Below are 22598 nucleotides of genomic sequence, written 5' to 3' on the forward strand. Positions count from 1 at the left end.
CACGCGCGCGCGTGCGCGCCGCCGAGTTCCTACAACGATCCTTCCGTGTCGCATAATACCGGATTGGACCGAGGCGTCGTCGTATCGTGACGTGTCATATGGATAGCCACAGCCGGGTCAAACTAGACAACCTGGTGCACGTAAATTAGTGTCGCCAGCGTCACCGTTGCCGGCTAATCGGACGGGTTTGTACATTCGATGCGCTCGAATGAGGGAGAGAGAAAGTGATATCTATTACTGGATATCTATTACTAGATACATAATCGTTTCCCGTGCTCGTTCAAGCCTATCTGTGTCAATATCAATTTTTAATTCACCAAAAAATTAGCAGTTACGAGCAACCGACATTTATTTTACACTTTATTAACACTGTAAGTTTGTACTATAGATAACAGATTTGTTTTTGCAACTCGGTCTTTACTGCCTTCCTGCTGCTCTCTACTTTTTTTTACTGCTTAAAGTACACATTGTGTAAAAAAAAGCGAAGGGGAACGCTGACGTTCAAATTTCTGATACAGAACGTAGTCAATATATAGAACGACGAAAGTGGATCTGTAAAGTTGGCACAAACTGTCGAAAATAATCGTTAAACCGCGGAAAATCATCAGTACGACACTTGTCATTAAGCATCATGTTGAGCACGGATATTAAAAATTATATTTAAAAAATTTTAATTGGTGGAATATCGATCTAAAATTGTATATATGTGTGGAATTCGATTAGAACTATCGTCGGAAACTCTCTCTCTCTCTCTCTCTCTCTCTCTCTCTCTCTCTCTCTCTCTCTCTCTCTCTCTCTCTCTCTCTCTCTCTCTCTCTCTCTCTCTCTCTCTCTCTCTCTCTGTTGTCAAATATTATATTATTCAACGCGTTTTGGTACTTTAGAGGAGAGAGTGCCGTGCCGTGCTAGATTCGCGAAGTTAGCACATTTTTTCAATTTCGATTTTTTAATGTAAGGAATACGAAACTCTCTTTAATTTTTATCAGAAACTGTAGAACTATGAAAAGTGCTATTAGATCCATTAGTATTTTTTAAATTCGTAGACTGTCGTGCCAACTTGACAGATCCGCGAGACGCGGAGTGAGTTGCGCGGGGGCGGGGGAGGAGGCATCCTTCGCCGCGACGTAACAGCACTAGCAGCGTGAAATTAAGCATGTCGCTGAAGCTAGCAGCGGGAGCTAGCAGCGGAACGTCCCGCGGAGGGGGCCGAATATCATATGGGTTTCTCAGGGGTCCGAACGTATCGTAGGTTAATTATTATTAGCCGCTGGGTTTTCTTAAATATGATTAATTAATGAAAATTAAATTTATTTATATATAAATGTTTTTTACAATATTCAAACTGTTTTTTCATCGGTTTGATATAAAAACATGTTTTCATTATTATAGATTATTCGATAAATAATTGTAGAACATAGCAAAAAACGATTTTCTCTAAATTTTTAGGGAATCACGTTCTCGTAACAACAAAACGATTCAGCAAGTATTTGGAACAATCCGCGGTTTTATATTAATTGTTATTAATTTTTTATTGATAATTTATTCAGCGGCGACCGATCGCAAAAAACAATTCCCTCCAAATTTTTATGGGATCACATACTTGTGATAACAAAACGATTCAGCAAGTATTTGGGACAATCCGCGGTTTCCCTTAATTGTTATTAATTTTTTATGCGTATGTATAATTTTACGGTCTCTTGTAGGTTTATCGCCGTGCACGCTGTGAAATTAGCGCGAGAACAATAAAATTCATAATTCTCATATAATAGTGTTCGTATTTAATAAAATAAGAGAATGCAAAAGATTAGTTTGACAAATCATTATATGGTTTCCGGAATTGTTATTACCGAAAATATAATATGCTAATAAATTAATAAAACGAAGTGCTTCTAAAGAAATTTTAAGAGCTAATCTTGCAATATGTGTCGCTACATTTTGTGTTTCGCGAGGTAGAAGAGCGCCACGCGAGGTTAGAGCGCCTAGCGAGGTTAGAGGAGCGCCTCGCGAGGTTAGAGGAGCACCACGCGAGGTACAGAAGCACCCTCGCCTTTGTAGGGACATAGGTGATTTCGTTGTAGGTTTATCGCCGTGCACGCTGTGAAATTAGCGCGAGAACAATAAAATTCATAATTCTCCTATATAATAGTGTTCGTATTTAATAAAATAAGAGAATTCAAAAGATTAGTTTGACAAATCATTATGGTTACCGGAAAGCGCACTGGCAATATAAAATAATCGGTCAGCTCGCGTAGAAACTCACTTCTATTAAAGAGTTCAGCTCGCAAATCCGGCTCGACTCGGCTCGGCTCGGCTTCTGCTCGTTCGTGGATGAGATGTCACGAGCCAAATTCGCACATTTTCCTTTCGTGTGTGAAATAACGTTCGAATCCGGCTCGCGAATAAAGCTCGCCGGACTTGCAAGCCAAACTCGTACGTGTGTAGACGCGTCGTACCCAGCGCGACGGCCGATCGACCTGACTGACCTATCCTAACCCACGGAGGCTTGACCTAACCATCGCCGCTTCGAGGGTGAGAAGCTCAATGCGACCGAATGGACCGTCAATGCTCGCGGGCTCGTGATTTTTGCGCGATTCATCAGCTTAACCGCCCGGGGCCGCGTTTTAGCTTCCCTATATTCTCTCCCGAAGCGCGTTAACGCTTTAAACTCGCTCGTCGGTGAGGTTAGAGTAATTAATAATTTAAAAATTAATTTTTGATTCATAAATCTTTTAATTACCAGTTTCGCAACCCTGGACTCGGCTTACGTCGCGGCGAAGGATGCCTCCTCCTTCCTCCCTCCCCCCGCAATTCACTCCGCGTCTCGCAAAATCGAAACTTTTGAAATCCGTTATCAGCGTTGCCAGATCTTTACCAATAAGTAACGCAGTAGTTGAGTCTTTTCAGTAATGAATTCTGTCAAAACAAAATTTAGAAATAGGATACAGTTCGCATTGCTAACAGCAATTTTGAAGATTCGGATCCATTTTAACGTGACGAAGTCTTGCTGTACTACCTTCAAACCTTATCCAAAGATGTACGAATTATTCAATTCGAAAATGTACGAGACTCCAAAGGCAACTAATGTATCAATATCGGATGAAGAGCAGATAGTTTTAACACTTTATGGTGTCGAAGAAATTCAACAAAACGAACGATAAAAAAAAACATTAAGATCCAATGAACAATATAAATAAAATATTAAGAATAAGACATTAAATAAAAAAAATTCTTTTTCTCTTATTTTTATTTTTATTAAAATTTAAAGTACCCGCTTTTTTCTTGTGATTTTAGATTACTTGAGTTGGCAGGAACGTTGGCGGTTTTAGGCTATTCAGATCAGAGGTAAGGGCTATCTATCGTTCGTTGCATCTGGGTAACGCTGTCCGTTATGTGCAGCGATGCGATAAGATGCGATACCTTGACGCCTAATACTCTAATCGCGATTGTATGAACTTACTTACGCATCGAAACGATCGCCCGCGTCGCTCGATCTCCGGACACTCGCGTCTACGCGTAAAACTTCTTCTCGACAGGCAAAAAGACACGAAAAACGCGAAGCAGGCGCGACACGATCTCGGCGCTAACGTAAAGCATATACTACGGTATATTACGAAAAATTCGGGAAGCGCGCGGCGGGGAGCGGGGCGAGAATGTCCCTTTCAGAAAAGCCGGGCGAAATAATCGAGAATAATATGATCGACCGTCTATCAAAAGCACAGCACTCAGAACCGTTTATTTATACGCAAGGTATATTTTCGATAAATCAAAAGCTACTCATCTGCGTTCCGCGTATCGTCGTCATCGCCGAACCAGGATTCCGAGTCAGGATATCCGCCATATGCGATGATCGAGTAAGTAGGTAGAAGATTGCGTCGCCGCCGCCGCCGCCGCCGTCGAACATCGCGAAATGCGTAAATCGCAATTGCGCGGACCACCAGTGCACTCGAGACAATCGCCCGTCGCTCGATTCGGCACTCCCGACACTAGTTCGTACACGAGATTCACATCCGGCGGATAAAAAGACACGGAGAAACGCGAAGCAGGCGGGACACGATCTCGCGCTGACGTTAACGCGACTACGGTGTATACGAGGAATTTGAGAAGAGCGGGGCGGGGAGCGGGGTGAGAATGTCCCTTTCGGAAAAGCGAAATAATCGAGAATGATAACCGACAACAGTACGAGCACTCCGATTACTCCGAATCGTTTATCCATACGCGAGGTATATTTTCGACAAACAGCGATGTTCTGCGTATCGTCGCGGGATACCGAGCCAGGAAATCGACGCCATATGCAATGGTCGAGTAGGTAGGTTAATTGCGTCGCCACCGCCGCCGTCGAACGTCACGAGACGGTGTAAATCGCGATCGCGCGGCCCACCGGCGCACTCGAGACAACCGTCCGTCGCTCGATTCGGCACTCCCGAGACACTAGCTCGCACACGAGATTCACGATATTCACATCCGGCGGATAAAAACGCGTAGCGATTGCAACTCGACTCGCCCGACTCGCCGTCAGACCCGCGCGTTCCGTGGCGTTCCGCGTTCCGCGATCGGACCCCGACTCCGACTCCCCGCTCCCGGCAGTCCCTGCCCCTGCCTCTTCTCGCCGTTCTCGCGAGCGGTGGGGATAGGGTGGGGGTAGACGCGGTGCGCGTTCGGCGGTAAAACGGAAATTTTCAAAGATTCAAAGTGTCCGATATACGCAACGACGATGGACAATTCCGACGACGAGAATTTCACTCTCGGCCGGCGAGCAAGGAGACGAAGGATTCGTCGATTCGCTTGCGTTAAATGAGAAAAAAAACTTGTTGAATCGCCGTATTTTCTATGGCGCGACGAATAAATTGATTCGACGCCACTTGCGGAATATCGAGAAACGCGAGATGCGGATTTACATACGCGTTTCCACAGCCTGCTTCATCACTCACGTTACCGAGAAGCCGCGGCGCGGCGTGATGCTCGCGGTCTTGTAAAATTTGTACACTACTGATTGAATATAGCCGTTAAAAATCGGTAGGAGAGGAGGGGAGATGCGTTCGTCAAACGCTGCGAGCGACGCCGATACCGCCGATTGGCTGGGTCGAAATAACGCTTTTAAACGTATTCAAAACGATTGATTTTTATCTTTGCACGATATAAAGACACTCCGCGTGTGAATTTCGCGTTCCTGCTCGTCGCACGCGTCTCGCCGCGCCGAAAAAATTTCCATTTACTTGGTATTTCGTAGGGAGAGATCGAACGCGCGCCCGCGGGACTAAAAAAACGTCGCTCACGAGCCGTCGCCGTCGCTCGACTGCCTCGACTGCCGTATATTATGCCTTATTATATGGTCACATTGGTCGCCGAGGCCGAGCGGCCGAGACCGAGTTGTTTACATTTTTTAGGCTCGCGCTCGGCTTTCCTGGAAGACGCTCGACGCAGCTGCACGACACCTGCCCTATACTACTCTTACCAAATTTTTCCTATCGCCGTAGTCGCGGACAGTATTTATTTCACGTATCGTATGACAAATTTTTTAAGCATGTTAATTGGCCGCATATAATAGAGAAGTTCTCGAGCAGCCAATCAATACGCGCGACATAGCTTGTCGTGCGACACGTGAAATATCGGCCTTAATGCGAATTCGAAGCTATGTTCAGCCCGCTCCGCGTTTCCTGCGTTCTCTAACCCGTCGATGGCATCGACGATCGTGAATCTTCTGACTTCTGGCCGTATTGCGTCTCGAAATAAGGCAGGAGCCATTGTAATTAAAGAAAAAGTTGAAAGATTGTGTGTCTTGCCCGCGAACGAGTGTCGAGAGTGTCGGAATTGAGCGACGATCGTTCGTCTTGCGTATAAGTACGTAAATCCATATCGCGTTTCTCGATCTTCGGCGAATACCGCGGATTTAACAAGTTTTAGTCTTATTTGACACGAGCAAATCGACGCGTCTCCTTGCTCGCCGAGAGTAAAACCTCGGCGTCGGAGTAACGTGTCTACCGTCATTGCGTACGGTGAATTTCGAAAGTTTTTTCGTTTCACACGCCAGTACCCTGATTCTGTAACTATTCACACGCAAAGAAAAGGGAGCGAGAAAGGAACGGAATTACGGAAAGCGCGGATGGACGGTCGCCAACGGTATCCCGAGGCCTGTATACGTTAGTCTGCGTTTTACGATGGCGGCGGCGCGACGTGGTGGACTCGCTAGCGTGGAGAGTGCGAGCGATTTAACCGCAACCCACCTGCAATTATAATGCTAATTCCACGTACGCGGCTTTACGGTTAATTGTCGGGTGACTTTCTCCGTCCCGAAATTGCCCGTTGCACGGCCGTTCTGAACCGCATGCCGCGTGAATTCGCCCCATCCACCGACGATTACTTGTACATTTTAATTGGCTTTCTTACAAATGTTACAAAAGAAGAAAAAGACTGTTTGTATATGTCTAGTTATAAGGAAATAATTTTATGAGAATCTAAAATTTTTTGTAAATCACTTTATTTAGAATTAGATATCTTTACTTAATTTAAGTAAAAATATCTAACTAAATAAATATGTGATTATATTAGTAAATAAGGCCATTGATACTATGTAAAAAAATATTTTCTTGGATCTAACTATTTTTTTTTTCAATGTGAAAATATGTAAATATATATAATCCGTGAAAATAATTGAAAGCACGAGACAGAACTACTTTGTTATGCATTATTTTTAAGTTTCGAGAGTGCCGCGAGAAATAGATTATCTCACAGAAGAGAATTATGTCGTTTTTCATTCTGCTCGTCGTATTTGAAATACACGCGAAGGTATAATAAGAGCGTATAAAAAGCGATAAGAAACGAGAACGATGAAAGCTTTCCAATCACGGCCAAGAAGCCCCGAGAAACAAGAAACGTCACAACACCGTGAACTTTCGGCTCGCTTTATTTCCGACGGGAAAAATGTTTTCGCGGCGCACGATGCGCGCCCCTCGCGAAGAAAAGGAGCAATTTATTTCGATATTTCGAGCTCCTCTTGCTTCGATCCATCCCAAGGAAATGGAACGCTCGTGAGAGTAGACAGTAGTTACGCGCTTAATTTGGCTGCGCTGCTCGCGAATGAAAGCTCGACCTCTTCCGAATATTTCGTGCGCGTCAATACTATACGTATCATTTCATTGCCATTGGAATAATTTAATTGATCTTCGATAATTTTACAGGGCTTTTATAATATACACAATTTTCAATTTCCAATTTTCTTATTAAATTTTTTAGAATTCTTACCCTTTAATTTTTTTATTCTCTTTGTATTTGGATATTTACTAGAAGAGAGTCGATCTCAAATTGATTAAAGAACGTTCCTTGAAACGTTCGTTTGTGATAGGCCATTAATTTTGAGACAGCTATATCGGTACGTCGTTACGTCTTCGTATTAGTGATGGATATCAACGTCAACGGTATCCTACATGTTTGGCCAACGGTTCCGTGCGCAGCGGCAAGAAAAGTAGTCAATGTCAACGCGTGGTCGGGCCAGCAGCCCCGGGCTGAGAATTATAATCCGGATGCGGGACGCCTAATTAATTGGCCTGTCTAGGGTGCCCATCCGCGGATTATGTATAATGGCTGACAGCCGACGGGATACTGTAATTACGCCACTCTGGAATATCCAATTAGATATCTAACTCGCTAATAATCGACACGCGGTATTATATAACGGAGAGAATATTAATGTGGCGTACTAATTTGTAACGACTTTGCCAATTAGCGAAAGTTTTCCAGAGGTTTCATTGTAGATTAACTAATCGTCCAAAGCGAGTGTATGAACGAGATGTAGGTACCGAAGTGTATTAAAAGTAGCCGAGGAGAAAATCGACCGTATAGCTATTTAATATATGTATAAGTTAATTATTTCTTTAAATACGCTTCTCGTCTACCAAATAAAATGACACTTTCTTTGTTTCTTAATAACTTTCAAACGCGAGACTTACAGTAACGCCGTAATAAGTAAATTCAAGATTAAAAATGTACAATATTGTTTTCTTCCGTCTATGGTATAAATACTACGAACATCGAGAAAGTACGCTGGACTCGGTTAATACGTTAAACAGACTTGGCCATTACTTGATTGCGAAAGCCGTTAATTGGCACGTGGCAGTCATCGCGAAACATCAAACGATCAAACAAAACGCACGGGCGCGCGCATACGCGCATTCGCACGGAAGATTCGCCAAAATTGAGCCGAGGCATCGGGCTGGAATTCATATCGCGATATATACGCGAGAGAAGTGCATCAGCCACGAAATTGTACTGCCATAGTTGCACCTCACCCCCGGTCTCTCTTCCCTTCTCCCCCCCTTTCTCTCTCTCTCTCTTTCTCTCGTGTTCTCTCGCTATCTTCCTCCCCCGCCGCTTCTCTCGCAGCCGCAGAATTTATAAAGGGTCGTGCACACGGAAGGACGGGAAACGCGACCACTTGCGAATCCGGGAATACCATCAGCAGCTAGACAGGAACCCCTAATCAGGCTGTTTCCACTTAATTTGCCGGGGTAATTAAGCGTCTCGTTCGCCTCAATCCTAAAGCCATGACCAAACCGAAAACCAAGTGCTTTATTATGTACGGATCCTATTGTGTCCCACGACACCATCGGGACAACCTGCATGTGCATGTACACCGTACGATTTCTGTTTCTCTGTTACGACTCTTTTCCCATCTCTCTTTTTTTCGTTTCTCACACTTTTCAATTTCTTTCTTTAATTTTTTTACATTGATGTTTATAAATTGATATTGTTACAGCGTTAGAATATTATTCTTCTTCTCTAATCTTTTCCCTATACCTTTTTCAATAAATTCATGTTCAGTTTCATGCTACAAAGTTATATTACAATACCAAATTAACTATCGTTTGCTTCATTAATATTGGTAAAATCGCATCGCTGTGCCAACAGGATATTATATTTACTTATTATATATTGTTGCGTGTTATATATATTGTATATTTATATATAATAATTATAATATATCGCTTGATCTTTTTTTTAACGTGAGATATTTCTGTCCTATTTTATTTTTCATGTGTATCATTCGTTCCAACAAAGTGACATTCCTCTCATATTTTGAAATAATAAATTTATATTAAAAATACTGCAAATTGAAAAAATATTAAATTATTTACGTTTCATGGCATTCATGTATGAAAACTGCGAACAAATGTAGATATGGCAAAACACACGCGAGAAGTTTTAAGTGCAAGCTACAATACTTTACCGATTTGAAAATCGCATTAGAGGGACAGTTGCAGCGATCGAGGTCGCAGTTACTTGGGCTTGCATCGAGAGCGCGTTTACGTGTTCTCGAGGGAAAAGAAGGCTTTCGCGAGGAGCGACGATGGTCCGTGACCTGTTCTGAATCCCATCTATTTTTCAGGGAAGACTTGTGTACTCGGCAGCGCGCGCGAGCTCCCCCCTTTTTCCCCCCGCGTTCCGTTTGTATTATATAGGCGGGCCGCGCGGGTCTGACATACAGTGAAATTTTAACGAAGTCTAACTTGTAATTCGTATACCCTGCCAGCGAAATTTCACGAAAATGGATAGGATAACTGCCGGCGCGGGCGCAGGCGTGCGCGTGGGGGATGGAGATTTCTATTTCGGCCCCCGACCGCGCGTGCACGGCATATATGCACTGCTCGTTCCGAGTTCCGACGATGATATATTTATTTCCGTCGCCGTTGCCGTGACTGTCACATTTCTAATTACGTCCGATTCTTTTCCCCGCGACCTTACCCGCAGATATTTACAACATTTTTAGCGTTATATGAAGCAACGACGATTCATTTTAAGAACACAAAATCGCGCTCGGAATAGCAGCAACCTTGTCATTATTTAAAGATTATTCATGTACATCGTTCGGTGATGCAGATCAATGTTTCATGTGTGACGTGAATTACCGTTTATTCATTTACATATATTTTACATTAATGTGCATTATGTAAAAGCGTCAAACCGCGAATGTTACAGTGCGTTACTTCACTTATCAATTTTTAATGATAAAATCTGATGCGCGTGCATATGTAGTTACTCAAAAATACATTTTCCATTCTTTTTATAAATAAAAATGTTCTAATTTTTTTTAATATTGCAGAAATAAGTTTGTAAAATAAATAATTGCATTTCTTAAAATGTTTCTTTAAATAGCGTGTGTATATACATAACCTAGGTCAGTGTCCTACTTTTATGTAAATTTAAATAAGCGAGAACAACTTAAAATAAAGATTACCCCTATAAAAAACCATAAGGCCATTTCACTCTTTATGGGTCATGTACTTTGCAAAAACGTGCTGCTAAGAGCGATTTAACGAGCACAAGGATCTGTCATAAAAATCCATCGATATGACGGTATAACGAACATACACAATTACGTGTTATTGCTAATTGAAATGTTTCTATAGTAGGCGAACTAAATTTTTTCCTTGTGTTATATATTTTACGTCGTTACCACCGTAAGTCGTTGATCAATTAAGATAAAGAGCGAGATTGCGATCAGCCCAAAATCCGGCTCATAATTTAAGACTAATTCGAGTCGTGTCCACTCCGGCATTATTTATAGGGTGATATATTAAATAAAACACAGAATACTATATATAAAAGAGGAAACGCACTGCTGTGCGATTTTGACGTTTCTCTTCCTCCTCTCCAATTATTTTTCTTGTCGTCGACGTCAATGGTCGACCCTCGCGTCGCGCGAAGGGTCGCGAAGAAGGGCGCGACGAGACGGATACTGTTGCTACGCACCCATCTCATCTAGGGAGGGTTGCCAAGCTCGAAACGAGCCAAGAAGGGGACTCGGCAGGGTGCGTAACAGGGCGCTTAAGTATCCATTATCCGTTCTGTCGGGTCGCGACCGCGAGGACAAAAAGCTCGCGTCTCGCCTGTGTCTAGGCTAATGGTCGGGGTACGGCCCACATCGTTCCGCGGTCGAATAAAAGCAGCTTGCCGTGTATATACACGACGAGGAGTCGGAGGAAGAGAAGAGGGATCGAACATCTCCCCTGGCATTAATGAAATATTCCTAAGCGCCAGCGCGGCGCGCGTTCGCCGGTATTATTTCGAATTTGAAGACCGGCTCTCTCTCTCTCTCTCTCTCTCTCTCTCTCTCTCTCGCAGGAATATCCGACGTCCAGGAAAATTCACGCGGTTCTCCAATAATGTTAAAAGCACGACACTCACATTCGGTCGGTCGGTCGGTCGGCCGGCCGGCTGGCCGGGAGCTTTTTGCCAATGAGACACCGAGCTGTTTTATTGAACAATGTCTTGGAAATTACATGAGGACAAGTCTCAGTGAACACGGTCGTCGCGTTTGTGAGACGTTTAATCGACGTGACCGCGCGATGCGTTTCCCAATCTCGTAATGCAGAAGTAAGCATAATCTTTCCATTCGGCTTATTCACACGCTGTAAATCCAAGTGTGTTATTTTAGCTAAAGCTAGCTCTGCTTACATATTTTTTGCCATTTTAAATCATTTAACACGATTGTACGTATTAACTTTTAATTTAGTACGATTAAACGTGTAGGGTGTACAGATGCTTACAGATTATAACTTCTTATAGAAAAATCAGTGTGCTATTCTCTCTCTCTCTCTCTCTCTCTCTGTATTTAATTCGTGAATTGTTCTGTGGCTTAATCTGAATATTCTTTTATGGATTTTGCATGTAACACCCTGCAATGATAAGAGGTCCTTTAATTTTTCGACTACTATATTCTATATTCCTCCTTTATTTCTCTTCTTATTTTACGACGGCTCTTCTTATCTTTTTCTGTCTTTTTTTTTTTCATTTTTCTTTCCACTTGGCTTTCCTTTTTCCGATTATTCTGCGAATTAGTCACTACTCTTTTAAATTGCGCGTCTCCATCTACCTCCATTTATCCGTTCTATAATCTTATCTTTACCTCATCTTTCTTTGGAGTCACGGTAAAACATCGCGGCATAAAAGGTAACAGGAGATCCTTCCCTTACTTATTATTATACGACCGCAATAAGCTCTTCCGAATCCGATTTGCGGCTCTACGGGATTATTAAGCGGCAGAGTTGTTGGGACGCAAATCAATTTCGCGCCTCTCAAAGATTAATCGCGCGCTACTTTGCAGCTCCCCAGTAAATCAGTTAAACCTGTAAAATCTTCTTTGATCCAGAGACGCATCTACGTGCAATTGAGAACACTTTTCAATAATGATCTCAATAATGTCAAATCGCGGATTTCCATCTCATTTACGAATGCAACGTTGTCTCCAAAAATATTATTGTTCCATTTCAACTTAATCCATTTATTTATTGACGGTTATCCGTCGATGTTCCGCGTCCATCGCGTCGTCGAGGGATAAAGCGAACGTTATGGATTTCGCAAACATCGCGCGAAACCGCGACATCGAACGGGAATTGAAACGCATCGCGATCGCGATCGGGATAAGTACGAGAGCACGGATGGTGCGAAGACAATAGCTTCAGGGAAAATGAATCGAGGGAGACGTGACGGAAGGAGAGAGAGAGGATAGAACGTGGCGGGGAGACGCGAGTGCACATCCTCGTCGAGGAGACACGTACTTTATAAAACGCAGCCGTTACACCGGTGTCGGAGACGGGAAAACGGGAAGCGTTCGCGTGCACATTGGTGCAAAGAAGGGGACAGAGTGGCCGGAACATATGCTTCTCTTCGCAATATAACAGGGGGAGGGATCCTCCGACCGATAAACCCCCGCAGAAATGAGCTTTTTTTCGTCCATTTATCTCTTTCCGCGCAACCGCCATCGCTCCTCTGCAATTTTCGATCTGTCTCCTTTTCTCTTTCTCTCTCCTTTATACATCTTTACGTGAAAGTCAATTTTTCTGTTCTAACTTGTAACGTGGTGACGAATGACCTCTCCAATAGACAGTGTAGATAGATGAGGCAAAATCTGAAATGACTGAAGCATCCTGAAAGATCAAAGAGAACATTGCGCGTATTCTCTTTTCTTCAAAATGCGCGACAGTACATATTTTGTTCATATTTTATATATATGTATGTATATTCCGCATAAATGAACAATGTAAGTAATTAAATACTTTATTTGCAACAGTTAATTGTAAAAAAAATTTTACCCTCCAGCTATTATTCTTCTCCGTCTTCCTTTTTAACTTTCAATGTCACTTATTAAAAACATTGAGAGGCGCATCTCGAATTTTATACCGGTGGTTTATTTTACCAATAATTTTTGTTGTAAAAATATACTTCCGTTATAAGAAGTTTACGACGGAAATAATTTGACGAGACACAGCCTCATCTATTCTTAAGTCGCGATCTAATGGCCTCGACTATTACAAAACTGACTCTCCGTCTCGCGTTACGTACGACGGTAAATCCGACGGAGCCCGTTCGTTCAGCTGTGCGACTCGAAAAACGGATTTCATTTCGTTCCGAATCGACCTGTCGCGCGGAGTCGGTGCGATTTGTGGAGCCTTATAGACACGCCCCGATAGCACCAATATCCTATAAGCATTCATATAACGTCCATAGACATTCTGGACATAATATGAACATCCATAGGATATTGTGTGCTGTCTGGGCGGGCGCGTTGGCGATTATATTTTAACGAGGACGTCACGTATAGCCGCGACTGAGAGACACGAAGGGATGCCGCGCTCGGCGTTCCGCCCAGAATCTCTCGGCTGCCAGTCGCCAGTCACGCGAAATCTTCGTTCTTCCGGCGAGATCACTGCCGCTTTTAAATTCAACGTTACTTTAGCGTTACGCGAGCGCCAGCTCTCTCTCTCTCTCTCTCTCTCTCTCTCTCTCTCTCTCTCTCTCTCTCTATTTCTCTGTCTTTCTTTCTCTTTCTTCTCTAAATAGAGAATAAACTGCTTTTTCGCGTTGTCGCTCCGACAGCACGCCAATATCTTAAATCGTAACTTCTTAACACGCTTGAGACAACTCACGTCATATAAAAGGATTCCTTGATTGTAAAGCGCGATTGTGAACTCAGGTCTCGACTGCGTTTCACATTTTCTTAAATATCGCTTAAAATACATTATTCTCTTTTTTTTCACTAAACTAAAATTTGAGTTAAATAATAAGGGAAAAAGGGAAGTAGATTGCGACAAAATTATCACAAGAAAAAAATTATAAGAAAACGAAGTGAAAATTCTTGATGATCAGCCAATTCGACCAAAAGCCATTTTCCCGTGGTTTTGTGCGGGGTCCTTTACATATGTATAATACGACTTCTAATTATTTTATTTTATTTCGTATAGAGAAACACATCTCTCTCGCTATTCACCGTTGCTTTTGCAGGCGAGGACTTTAGCTTTTATACACAGTGTTATTTTTCTGTTATATGAGCGTACATAAGGAGTGACACACTGCGGTGTTTACGAGCGCCCGTTTGGAAGTACAAAATACAAAATATACATGGAGCCTTCAAAATTTGCGAGTGACGTTCTTACGTAAACTCGTACCGGATAGTGATAAGAATGCGTATGTGTGTGTGAGACGAATTTGAAATAAAAGATTTATCGCGCTGCTGAAATTTTACGGTGAAAGAGTTTACGTATAATGTAAACACGAAACAGTTGACGTTTCTCGTTGCATATGAAGCAAGATTAGCTATTTACGTAACACGAAATTGTGTGTGTGTGTGTGTGTGTGTGTGTGTGTGTGTGTGTGTGTGTGTGTGCGTGCTCCGCGAAATTTATCTACAAACTCTTGTATAAGACTAAAAATAATCTTGAAAGACAGTTCAGAGTTCAGATTAGCATATTGATCAAAAATCCATCTCGCACTAATATCTATATTCAAGTTAAATTAGAAGCCGACTAATCTCTGTCTGTTACATTAATGTCTCCTAGAAATAATCATTCGACTAGCACAAGGAAAACTTCTGGTTTAATCAGGTCGATCATTTTCGCGTTTGCTACTCGCAGATACACGATTCATGAAATCGGAATATTAAAAAGGATATAAAAGAAATATTTTGCGGGTTTTTCCTTTTCATCTCTCTGTACCTTTGGACTTTAAAACCGTGACAGATATTTTGACGACCGCGACATATGAATTTTCTTTGCTCGAGACATCTCCACTCATTACAATACTTTTTCATCGGGAATACAAAAAGAAATAATTTAAGCAATATTGTATAAGAACAATTTACCTTACCGTTGAAGATACAGAGAAAGATATACAGAAATAAAGAAAGATGCTTTATTTCGAATACAATTCGCGACAACGCAAAAAGAAAAAATAATGAGTGATCTTTTGATATTTGTGTGGCATATAGTTTATCAGTTTTCAATAATTTATTGAGACAAATAATTTTAGTCTTATGTTTCTCGAATTTTATATCTAACGTTAAATTTGTAAGTAAATAATTTAAAATACTAATTACATTAATCATATTTAGTTCGTACAAAACCAGATCGATAAAAAAAACTTTTAAAAATTACGGCATCAAACGTGGCGAAACTTAATTAATTAATCAACACTTTAATCAATAATATATATATGTATATTAATAATATTTAATCAATAATATATTAGCAGAAACTTTGTACAATTTATTTACAATGAGACAGACATATAACGATGTTATTATATGTCATTATTCAAATTTAAAATTCTAATTGTTTAAATATGATTTGAAATGTACAGTGTACAACATACAACATACTATACTTTACAATTGTAATTTTAGGTGGTTTTATATAAATAAACGAGGAATATTACTGTCATAAAATTTCAACTCTTTGTTCATTATTAAAAATTATTTGCTTTTATATGCAAAGATATTTTTATTAATAACTTCATCTGCTTTCATTTTTCATGCTTCAGGATGTATTAAACGTTAGATAATATATATTTAAAAAACAAAAATATTTTTCGTGTATTTTGTATTTAGTTTGAAACATTCACATGCAAATATTTCTAAATAGAAACGCGAAATCTGAAGAAAGATACATATTTTTCACATAATGTTTATCTGCAACGTAAAATTTTTTTTATTCTTGTATAAAACAATTTTAAATATTCTTTTCTTTTAATTTTCCTGTGTTCAATAAAGGAATATAATTTTATATACTTTTACATCTCAATGTGCACAGTGCATACATATATTTTTTGAAAAAGATGATACATTATAAAGAGTAATCAGTAAATATATATTTTATTTGTCTCTGTTTGTAAAATTCAACGAAATAAAGACAAAAAAGGGAAGACGTCGTTCGCCATCGTCGATTCCGTTATCGCTTCTTGATCAGATTATTAATTATTTTCAAGAAAAACAATGAAATGAAAAGTCACGAGAGAAGAAACAGTTATTTGTCGCGAAAAAAATGAGTAGCGAATCTACGTTGGTCAATTACCCTTTGTGATCGATCAGAAAATATTTTAAAACGGTCCAAATGTAGTAATAAACGTGACAGATAAGCAAACAAGTTTTAAAAATCAATTTTGTAATATTAACAAAAGTAACTATTAAATTTCTTTTTTTACACGAGAATATACATAAACTCGAATGTAAATATATCTATGTGTTTCTATACTTCAACTAATTCTTATATTTTATAGAAACAAAAAGATTCATTATTTTACATCAGTATTTTTTATTAAAATAAGGATGAATCCGTCAAACCATTGACTGAAGATTATCTCAACAGAGATCGAAGCCGATTTTGAAATTGCAACCAAGTATAAGTATAATTATTTTCGTACATGTTTACCAACTATGTATAACAATTAATATCTTTTTTTTTTAACGCGGGGAAATCTTCTACTATACCGGCCAGTACTGACCGGTAGCCCCCTCGCTGTAAGAGGGGGAAGACCCCCCCGCCTCCGGGAGCGAGGCGAGGGGAGTGTCGGATTTTTACCGACTAAAACCCCGCAGGTGTCCTTCGCGGCGCGTTTTTCGCGTTGGAGAGGGGGCCCCGGGAAACGCACTGATTCGTCCGGGACCTAACAATTAATATCTGATATTACCTATTATGTGTCTGTTCTTACTAGATAACATTTCCTTCAACATATTCCTTTATCATATAAAAATTGTCTTTGGTTATATTATAAAATTGTATATAATGTTAGACAAAAATTCGTTACATATATCTGAAATGACACAAATGTGAATTAAATATACATCCCATTTTCATTTTAAATATTTCATATAATATATTTTTGAGACAAATCTCTCGTAAAAAGAATATATTTAATATTTAAAAACATTTTATTTATATATATATATAAACGTTTGATTATATACCTTTTATTAATTAGTTTATTCACGTAATATTGTTTGTAGATTTTTTATTGCAGGAATTCGACATCAATAGAAACTGCATTAAAATTAATAAGTAGGTAGTAATGTTACCAACAATCTACTGAAAACAAAATTAGATTGTATAAAAGCAACATTTATTTAATTAATAAAAACAAATAATCAATTACTCACTGCAGCGAGAAGTGTCGCGTCCACATTAAGACCCTTTGCTGAAAAAATATTTTTGCGATGCAATATTTGCAAAGAGAACAGCTGCAACTGCAAGTTAGAGCACCACAGAGTTAAATATAAAATCAAATAATTATGTGACTCTAATAATAGATTCAATATACAAATAAATCACAATTAATGTTAAAAATTTTTTCATAAAAATGTTCAAATTTAATTACATTACAATATATTACCTCGTTTTTCACATCTTCATCGCTAATACTGTTAAACACGACGTGAACAGTCGTGCCGATTTTAAGAGCTTGATTCTTACCGGTCTCACAAGCCCAAATAATCGAAGATATTTTTAAAGACTGATATATTATGAGCGCTAAGAAATATGAGTACCAAAGATCTTCTTGTAACTCATTTGTGAATCCTAGCCACTTCAATGCGTAAAAATACAGGCTGAAAGTAATATCGCAGAAAATTATAGCTATGGAAGCGAGAAGTTGTAAGCTGAAGACCAAGTTCAACATCTGCACTGTATCGCTGATCATCAGATGCTGCTTTTTTAGAGCTTTGAGTTCCATCAGTAGGAACAGATTTCTCTGCTTGTGATAGATCCGATTGAATACATGCGGCGCATTCTTAACCACGGGTTCCCGAAGATTCGCAAGATTGTCATTGATTCTCTTAAAACAAGCTTTTAATATACAAACACAATTGAAGTATAGCATATTCATATGAAATTCCACTAAACTAATGTATATTGTGAACAACTTCAGTGTAAGACTGATATTCAGCTTGTTAAAACATAGTACCGTTATCACGATGAACAAAAAGAAATTGATAATGTCTTTCGTGTAGATCAGTCTGGATAATTTTCTATACGTTTTCGAAGGCAGTTTTGAAGAGACATCCATTATGGCCTGAAGCAAGCGCATTCGTGGACCACTCAAGATGTATGTGACGATCGTTATGAAACTAGTAAATATATAGTAGCAGGTACCACTAAAAATCCACGATAAATTTCCAAAAGTAACCTTTTCAAAAATGATAACATCATAAAGCAGTATGGATGAATAAACGCTGGTAACACAAATAACAACGGTCGATAACATGCAGCGGGGTTTAGAAATCTTGAAAGTCAATGCGTTGATCTTGTACGGGAATATTCCAAGAATGTAGCAAATGATGAAGCAGGGATACATCAGGGATTGAAAGTCTGTGACTTGAAGAACCCGCCATTTATGCAATACTTTTCCATGAAATTTCGATGATAAATTGTACATTGAACATAAATGTCTCAGTCGTAGATTAAAAAGTAAAAACTGTTAACTATGTCAATGCACTATAACGTTAATATGATTGCGATAACTTAATTCATGATTACACTTCTTTTCCAAGTGTAATCTTTAACTCTGATTTTTGTCGTTGAATACGCGAACTAGATTTGTCGTCTTGTTAACACTCAGCGAACTTAAGTTCAAAACTGCGAACAGTTTCTGCCTCGAATGAGACAAGACTAAAGGGAAATTTTGTTAGGCGTTAAGTAACCATGGTGCTCTTCGATCGACAACTGTACCCTTGGGTTTTAATCGTGTAAAATAATGATGTGTAAGTGTTGTGACTCATCAAATTATATGTATGCAAACATGAAGCAGATAATATCGACTGCATAATACGTGGACGAGTAATTCTCCAAAATAGTTACTCTATTCTTCGACTTTTTGTTTAATTCAAAATCCACATTCTTATTGCGTGTGTAGACAATATTTGATATCTCTCTCTTTATGACACGATTTTTAAATTTATATTTTATTTCCTTTGTACACATGCTAATTTATACAGATATCAAATTAAATACTTAATCTGCTTTGAGCATAGTGTTACATTTCTAATTTCAATAAAACATAATGACAAGTATAAAGAGCATTTTATAAATAAAAATATAAAAAGCATGTAATTTTATTAAAACATGTATTATGTACATTCACAAAAATCAGAAAGCAGCAGAAAGTAAGTGGTGGTGTTAATGATCATAGCGAATCTGAGAAAAGATCTTTTCGTACCGTACAGAAAAAATGCTACAGAAAGACTGTAGTTGTAAAAAAATACATGCAACTGTAGTAAATATTACAGTAATTGCTATAGGTTTAGGTCTCTAGGTACTTTTGTCGCAACAGTAGCTTCTTCTATATATAAGGGAAGAGAGCTCTACAGATACATTAAATACGTAAAATGCAATTAATTAGTCGTTTTATCAAGTAATATTATTTTTTGTCAGTTATATTATAAAAAATTAGATCAAATACATTATATTGATGAAAAATTCTTTATTTTATTTCAAGTAAAAATTTGTCTTTTTGTTCTTGACATTATATCAGCACAAGATCTATCTGTTATAACTTTTACTTACCTATATATGAATCTAATGGAAAATTGTGAAATATCTTGATAATGTTCGTTCGTTTTGTATAAGTTCTAGATGCGCAAGATTATAAATTATATGACACAGCAATTATACATCATTAACTTATACGTGCTTCGGAGATGATAAGTAAAAAGTTGTAGTTACATTATGACATAAAAAATTCCTAAGTTTTGTTTTGTAACATAACACAATAATTGTTAGTTAGTTTTAAAATTAAACTCGTCAGGTGCAGATAGACTGAGAGAAATTTATTTCAGTTTATTTATTAGTTGTGTGTAGGAATGCAGCAGAAAGTTATACACTTAGAAAAGAAATTCTTGTAAACACGTTGATATAAAAGTGCACTGATAACATAATTAATATTGCTTATATAGATTATAGTCTATGATTTAGATTATCGTTCTTCAATAACAATTCAGTGAACATGTTCAACACGTCATCAATGTTCCAAGGACTCAAAGGAAAAAAAAAAGGAAAAATATGGCAGCTATTCCGCGCTACGGATTTTGAATCGTTAATGTATCCCTGCTTCATATTTTGCTGCATTCTGGGAACATTTCCATACAAGATCAACGCTTCGACCATCAAGACTTGCAAACCACGCTATATTCTTTCGACTATCATTATCGGTGTTTTTTGCATCTTCGAATTAATAAATCTCTATGATCTCAATATTTCTAAAAATAGTTTAAATAAAGACGTTGTGACAACGAAGATACTTCAACATAACTGTTTCTCCATTATTGGTGTTTTTATGGCAGTCACCGCATTCATTCTGAGTGGACCACGAATGCGTTTTCTTCAGACCTTGTTGGAGCTCTCTTTGAAATTACCTTCGGAATTATATCAGAAATTATCTAGGCTGATCCATGCCAAGGACATTCTAGGATTCTTCTTTCTAGTCGTGCTATTGCTGATGTGTTTAATCAAAGTGCCGTATAGTGTTTGGCGCCAGTTTCTTATATCGTACATTCACTTGCTGATGTTTCAGATGGATATGCTATATATGAATTGTGTTTGCATATTAAAAGCTTGTTTCAAACAAATCAACGACAATCTGGTGAATTTGCGAAAAATCGTGACGAATGGTGAGCCATATCTCTTGAGCGGCACCTATCATGAGCAAAGAATTCCATTTCTACTGATGGAGATTATAGCTTTGAAAAAGCAGCATCTGGCAATCAGCGACGCAGTACACATGCTAAAAATGGTCTTCAGTTTGCATCTTCTTTTCACGATACTTATGATTTTCACTCAAATCATCTTCAATCTGTACTTTTACTTAATGCAAATACAGCTGGGCAGTCAGGGTTTACATATGAGCCGTTTGAGCAATGAAGAACGCCAGCTTTATCTTATGGCCTGTATTATAGCTGTAGCAATATACTCTGTAGAATTGGTGTTGATAGTGTGGGCTTGCGAAACCGGCAAGAATCAAGCCATGGAAATCAGTAGCACCGTTCACCACGTGTGCAATAGTGCCAGCAATAAGCAAATAAAATATGAGGTAAACTTTTATAAAAAATTATAACTTTAGTGGCATATTTTATATAAATCTTCACGGAAAAAATTTAGCGAAAGGATTTGCTACTACACGGACAACTAACATTTTTTCTGCGAGAGCTAATTAATTTTGCAATAATAGCAAAACCTTTTGCTGCAATATTAAAGTTCAGCAAAATTGTTTGCTATTGCAACAAAATTTTTTGCTATTATTGCAAAATTAATTAGATCTTGCAGCAAAAAATGTTAGTTGTCTCATATTTAACAAATAGATTTGCTGTTGCAACAAAACCTTTTTTTTCGGTGTTCCTAATTATGTCGCATATACTAATGCAATTTTTAATATGATAATTTTCCAAATTTGTAATTACATTTTTTAATCCTGTATTTAACAGTTATTTGATCTGACGTTGCAGATGCGACTATTTTCCTTGCAATTATCGCATTGTGAAAATACGTTCTCTGCAAAGGGGCTTACTGTGGACGCTACGCTCCTCACTGAGGTGAGCAATCACTCATTTGCTTTCATTAAATAAATGTATATTTAGCTTTATTTCATGATGTTGTTCTCTTTTAGATAGCAGGTGCCATTATCACCTATGTATTGGTCTTGATACAATTCCTGTTCATTTCGAGTTCTTGCGGCGGAAAGACTTTAAAGGATATGTTCTAGTTAACAAAAAGATGCATTTAATCGAACACATGACCGAACATAGAAAAGATATTTTTAATATGTTTTTTATATCCTTGTAAGTATATAGGATATTGTTGTGAGTAGAGTCTCTCGTGGTGCTTTATAGTTATAGAGAAACTTGCATATATACTTATTATGTAATACATATACATAGAGAAAATCTTATATCATATATGTGTTAATAACCAGTTGTAAAGGGATACGTTTTGTTTATTTAAGTGCACAGTCAAACTATGTACGTAATAAAGGCATAATTGAGAATTCTGTTTAGATAATCGATTGAGCATTCTGTTTGAATAAAAATATAGAGTTTAAAAATGATTAGTGTTTATTAATGGAACCTTGAAACAGTTCTTGATCCATGTGGGTAATATGCAGTGTATGTCTTATGCTTCGTGTATTTACGAATGATTCATATTGGTTAAGCAATTACACATTATTTTTTTATGTTTACGTTCCAATGATGACAAGTGTCGATCGAAGAGCGCCATGGTTACTTCACGACTAACAAGTGACCCATTGAGTTCTTACCACTTGACACTCCCGCAGTTTTAAATTCAAACTTG

General features: G+C 38.6%; 3 protein-coding genes across 11 annotated transcripts in view; 1 reads left to right on the plus strand and 2 right to left on the minus strand.

Annotated features, from left to right (window-relative positions):
* The window catches only part of LOC143896326 (agrin), a 459794-nt gene that overhangs the window by 136209 nt on the left and 300987 nt on the right, over positions 1 to 22598 (minus strand). The gene's annotated exons all lie outside the window — the stretch shown is intronic.
* Positions 15790 to 18901, minus strand: LOC143896277 (uncharacterized). Of its 2 annotated transcripts, XM_077404014.1 has the most exons (4): positions 17653 to 18901; positions 17420 to 17506; positions 17231 to 17345; positions 15790 to 17076 (listed from the first exon to the last, which is right to left on the minus strand). In XM_077404014.1, the coding sequence occupies exons 1-3, from the start codon at positions 18691 to 18693 to the stop codon at positions 17250 to 17252; spliced, it is 1224 nt and encodes a 407-aa protein (XP_077260140.1). In that variant the 5' UTR covers positions 18694 to 18901; the 3' UTR covers positions 15790 to 17076; positions 17231 to 17249. The 2 variants fall into 2 exon arrangements, with proteins under 2 accessions (XP_077260140.1, XP_077260141.1); XM_077404015.1 differs by lacking the exon at positions 15790 to 17076 and having other exon boundaries at positions 17231 to 17348.
* On the plus strand, positions 20260 to 22330 carry LOC143896295 (uncharacterized). The gene is made up of 3 exons (XM_077404051.1): positions 20260 to 21342; positions 21755 to 21841; positions 21916 to 22330. The coding sequence occupies exons 1-3, from the start codon at positions 20260 to 20262 to the stop codon at positions 22009 to 22011; spliced, it is 1266 nt and encodes a 421-aa protein (XP_077260177.1). The 3' UTR covers positions 22012 to 22330.

This window comes from Temnothorax americanus, unplaced genomic scaffold, assembly GCF_048541705.1.
Source record: "Temnothorax americanus isolate GAGA-0224 unplaced genomic scaffold, ASM4854170v1 Scaffold18, whole genome shotgun sequence".
In the NCBI taxonomy this organism is placed as follows: domain Eukaryota; kingdom Metazoa; phylum Arthropoda; class Insecta; order Hymenoptera; family Formicidae; genus Temnothorax; species Temnothorax americanus.